General features: G+C 55.6%; 1 protein-coding gene across 1 annotated transcript in view; it reads left to right on the top strand.

Annotated features, from left to right (window-relative positions):
• Positions 1 to 4,699, top strand: part of FAM83G (family with sequence similarity 83, member G) — a 17,115-nt gene that overhangs the window by 7,767 nt on the left and 4,649 nt on the right. Inside the window, exons 3-4 of the mRNA XM_009871317.1 lie at positions 2,194 to 2,318; positions 3,039 to 4,476. Of these exons, the coding sequence (XP_009869619.1) occupies positions 2,194 to 2,318; positions 3,039 to 4,476 (1,563 nt within the window). The remainder of the gene's footprint in view (positions 1 to 2,193; positions 2,319 to 3,038; positions 4,477 to 4,699) is intronic.

The following is a 4,699-nucleotide window of genomic DNA, read 5'->3' as shown; positions in this document are numbered from 1 at the left end:
GAGCGGCTCAGCCTCGCCTGTTGCTTGGCAGAAAAGGTGATGTTTCTGCTCCTGACGTCACCCGGCCGCGCACGCTGGCTGCCAAATGGCTGGCGGGGAGGCCCATGCCCGGGCAAGCTCACCAAATTTGCTTATGCTGAGGGCAAATCCCCGGCTGAGCAGGAACACGTAGGAGCCACGACACCCTCACACTGGGCTGGAGCCGGGTTGGAACTCAGTAGGGGGCTCAGAGACCCCATCCCAGGGAGCCAAAAGCAGCAGCCAGCCAAGTCTCACACCCTCCCCAGCCAACAAACCCACCGGCCCTGCTTAGTTGCTGCTCATAGCAATTAAAGCAGATTCAGCTGAGCTTTCACCTGCCATCAAAACTCCCCGGAGAGTCTGGTATCCTGCAGACTGCTGCTGCTCTGAGACCAGAAAAGCCAGAGCTGACGCACGCCGGTGTTTTAATCCATTAGCAACTCAGTGGCAAGACTGGAAAAGCAGGAGAACATCTGCAGAGCTCGGCAAATGTCTAGAAGTTGGGATTTGCCACATATTGCAGCCAATTTGCTGGCAAGCGATGCAGCGGGGCAGGAGGCTGTACGGAAACTAGGGCAGTGTCTGGGAGCTGCTTCGTAAGCCAGGAGATGCTAACGAAACGTACGTCGTTATCTCAGTGCCTTCTGAGGCAATTAGCAAGCCAGCTTGGGCAAGGCGGTCGCTTCGTTGAGCAACGGCGAGTGCCTGGGGAGTGATTCACCGGGCTCGGCAGCCGGCCAAGGCACCGGGTGCGCGCTTGTCTTGGGAGAGATTAAATAAACAGATCTTATTTAGAGCAGAGATACACCGGGAGCGAGGAGGTAACCGGGCACCTCGCTTCTCGGGAGGCTTTGTTTCCCTGGGTGTTACCTTGAGAAAAAACCCCACGGCTGCTTTGTGCCTTTCTGCAAAAAGTTTGGATCCAAGCAGGAGAGATCGAAGCCCTGGGAGAGCTGCGAGCTGGTGATGCGTGGAGGGTTCAGCCTCGGGTGCGAGCAATACCCAGCTGGTACCCATGTGTAGGGACAACAGGGGACAGGGATGGGAATTGCCACTCCAGTCTGCTTGTCAGCCACCTGCAGCACCCGCAGTGCTGCCCAGCACCGATTTCCCCTGGCCACGCCAGACAAAAAGGTGAATGCTACAAACAAGAAATAAAACACATAAAAAAACTCCCACCTTAAACTTATCCACTCAGTGCATAAAACATCCCTGGAAAGTCACTCAGGAAACTCCTTTTGCTGCACACTGAAACCAGCGCTGAATCACTGCCCCACCACCGCACCAGACACGCAGGAGCGGGGACCAGGGTTGCCCGAGCTCCGTTTGCACCCTGGTTGTGCCGGCTCATGGTCTGCAGGGAGAGAGGAGATCCCAGAGAAGGAGATGAGGAAGGCTGAAGGTGGGGGAAAATACTTTCGGTGGGTTGGCACGCAAAAAAAACAACTTTGGAGGGCATGACCCGGTGACGACGCGGTGCCTCTGGTAATGGCATTGCTGACATCCCAGCAGGAACAGGAGGAATGTCTGTGCTTTCATAAGAAAATATTTTCTCCCCACCCCAGGGAGACCATTTGAGAGATGCTATCTGCTCAGCTGCAAAAATGTGCCATGGAGACGCACAGAAACATGAAGCCAGACTGGGGATAAAAGCCATTTTCTCAGACCACCCCCAAAAGCAGAGCTAGATGCTCAGATTTAGGAGCACAGCAAGGGGAGGAGGGGTTGGTAGAGGACGAGCTTAGTGCCCTTGAGTCCATGTGCATTGTCCTGGGGTCACCTCCACCTCCTAAACCTCATGTTCATCTGCCACTGGGGTGGGGCTGCAGAATCACTTTTCCCCTGGTGGCATGAACATAGGTTGCAGGAGGTGGAAAGCTTGGCAGCATTATCTCACCCGTGGATGCAGGCAGAGCCGAGTTCAAGAGGTAGAAAACGCTGCCTGATACATGGGCCAGGCAGGAGATTCTTGAAGCCAAGCCCACGGTTTGCTGCGTGACCTTGGGCAAGGTATTTTATCTTCCCATCGCTGTGGCATCCTCTGAGCTGGCCCTGAAGAACGTTTCCCACTCCTCACAGGGGCTGTGGAGCATCTGTGGTGGCATCAAAAGAGGGGTGAACGGTGATCTGAAGACCTTTGCTGCTGCTCACACCTGCACCTTTGCTTTTCAGAACCTGCGAGTCCGAAGCACGGGGGGGACAGAGTTTTTCACGCGCTCGGCTACCAAGTTCAAGGGGGCTTTGGCCCAGAAGTTCATGTTTGTGGACGGGGACCGGGCGATGTGTGGATCCTACAGGTAATCAGCCACATCTTGTGCTGGTCAAAGGACCGACACAGACCCAAGTGGCGGTTCTTGCCCAGCACAGCCCCAGGGCCTCATCTCAGATTTGCTTCCCTCCTCCTAAACTGGAAGAGGGATTTGCAAGGCCAGCTTGAGATTTGGAGTGGGACCCCACGGCCAGGCCTAGGACATCCCTCCTTCTCGGAGGTGGTGGGACGCACCAGCTGCTTCTGCCAACGGGCACAAGGAAGGACAAAAGCACCAAACCGCAGCCAGTGCTAGCTTTCGTGTTGACCTCAGCTTTTCCAGTTAAACATTTCCTATCCAAAGTGTTTTCCAATTTATCCAAACGGAAACTTACTTTGGTAGAAATAGATCAGTCTCGATAAATTTTGCAGCTCTAAGAGACAAGTTCCACAAATGTAGAATTGAAATATCTCCTACTTTCTGGCCACAACAAGAAACATCCTTTTCTGAGTCACTCTTAGGACAAGCGGCCAACACTAAAGTGAAAAATTAACTGTCCCACATCAAATACCTTTTATTTTTACCTCAAGTTTCAAGGCTTCAAACCCTTCATTCTAATTTGGGATGAGAGCTATTTCTTCGATCTCATTACTATTGTTCACAGGGAGATCATGTCCTCACCAGTCCCTGGCGGGAAGCCAGGGCTGGGGAGAGGTGTGTTATTTGCCAGCGAGGGCTCAGGGGTTTTCCAATGTGTTTCTGTTCCAGCTTCACCTGGTCTGCGGCGAGGACGGACCGAAACGTCATCACGGTCCTCTCGGGCCAAGTGGTGGAGGCGTTCGACAAGCAGTTCCAGGAGCTCTACCTCATGTCCAAGGGGGTGAGCCTCAAGTCCATCTCCATGGGTGAAGAGCCCGAACCCGAGCCCGTCACGCTGCCCTCTGTCGTGCCGGTGACGCCCGCCAACGCCGTGGTAAAGAAGCTGATAAACCCTAAATACGCCCTGGTGAAGGCCAAGAGCGCCGACCAGATCAGCAAGACTTCATCCGAGAACCAGGAGAAAAACCAGAAGACAGACAACAAAGGCAAAGCCCAGCCCGAGGGCCAGGCGGGTGACAAGCACGGTGACGTGGCAGACCTCTCCCTGCTCATCCACCCCGGCCTCCTGAACCTGGAGAAAGCCAACATGTTTGACTATCTGCCCACCTGGGTCGAGCCCGACCCCGAGCCCGGGAGCGAAGTTTTAGGCTACATCAACATTATTGACCCCAAGATAAAGAACGTGAAGCTCTCTCAGATGAACCGCATCAAAGTCTGTGACGTCTCCCAGGCCAGCGCCCAGCACCGGCAGATGCTCAAGAACAGGGAGATGGAAAACAAGAAAAACTCAGACCAAGAGCTACCCTTGGTATCTCCCTGCCAAAGACAGGCCTCCATGGAAGCACCTGCAGCCCCCGCTGCCAGCCCTATAGATGGTGCCAGCTGGGCAGCAAAGCAAGCAGGAACATTTGCCACTTCACCGTTGGGCCACCGCTTGAAGCCACCAGAGGAGACATTGGGGGACATCAAGCCCCCAGTCCCAAAGCCAAGAACCATCCCCTTCGGCATCCTTGTGACCAAAGTCATTACGCCCTGTGACAGTGGCACTGTCCCCGAGGGTGACACTCAACCACTGCCAGCTGACCACGCGGGTGCGAAGCAGGAACCGGAGGAGAACCCCAACAGAGCTTCACTGGAGACCCACCACCTCCAGCCAGAGCGGCCGGTGGCAGGGCCACAGGAGGACCAAGGGCCTCCCTGCACCCATAATGGGCTGGGAGAAGAGGAGGAGGAGGAGGAAGAGGAGTACATCACTCTCAGTGACCAGGAGAGCTACTCCAGCAGCTCTGCTGACCACAGCTACCGCCGCTCCAATGCCTCCTCCATCTCCGACGAGTACTTCGAGGTGAGGGATCGTTACGGACCGCTCCGGAGAACCAACTCGGACGTCACCCACAACGGGGAGATCCTTCCCATACAGAGGAAGCTCAGTGACCCTCACATCAGCCGAGGCACCTTCCTCAGCCCCCTTGGCAGCCTCCCATCCCTGAAACACGTCCGCCTGGAGGACGTGGCGAAGAGGAGGAGCAACGCCGTGGAGATCAGGTGTGTGCTGCCCCGCACCATCCTGGATGGCAACAGCTCCTACCCCAGCAGTGCCGCGCAGGTAAGACTTTTTGCTACCACCTTCCCCACCTTACAAAGGTTACAAACCTAGAGGTGGCCCAGCCAGCTCAACCAAGGCGTGGTGTCATCCCTAGCTTCGGTGTCGCGTCCTAGATGCCGCGATCAGACCTCCCGTATGGGAGAATAACGCCAAGAGGTCCTCACGGTTGGTGGTGGCCATGCCGCAGCCTTTGGGGTTTGGGATTGCAGTGGGATCAGCTGAC

This window comes from Apaloderma vittatum, unplaced genomic scaffold, assembly GCF_000703405.1.
Source record: "Apaloderma vittatum isolate BGI_N311 unplaced genomic scaffold, ASM70340v1 scaffold10496, whole genome shotgun sequence".
Lineage (NCBI taxonomy): Eukaryota > Metazoa > Chordata > Aves > Trogoniformes > Trogonidae > Apaloderma > Apaloderma vittatum.
The sequence above is the reverse complement of the archived record's forward strand: the minus strand, read 5'-3'. Positions and strand labels throughout refer to the sequence as shown.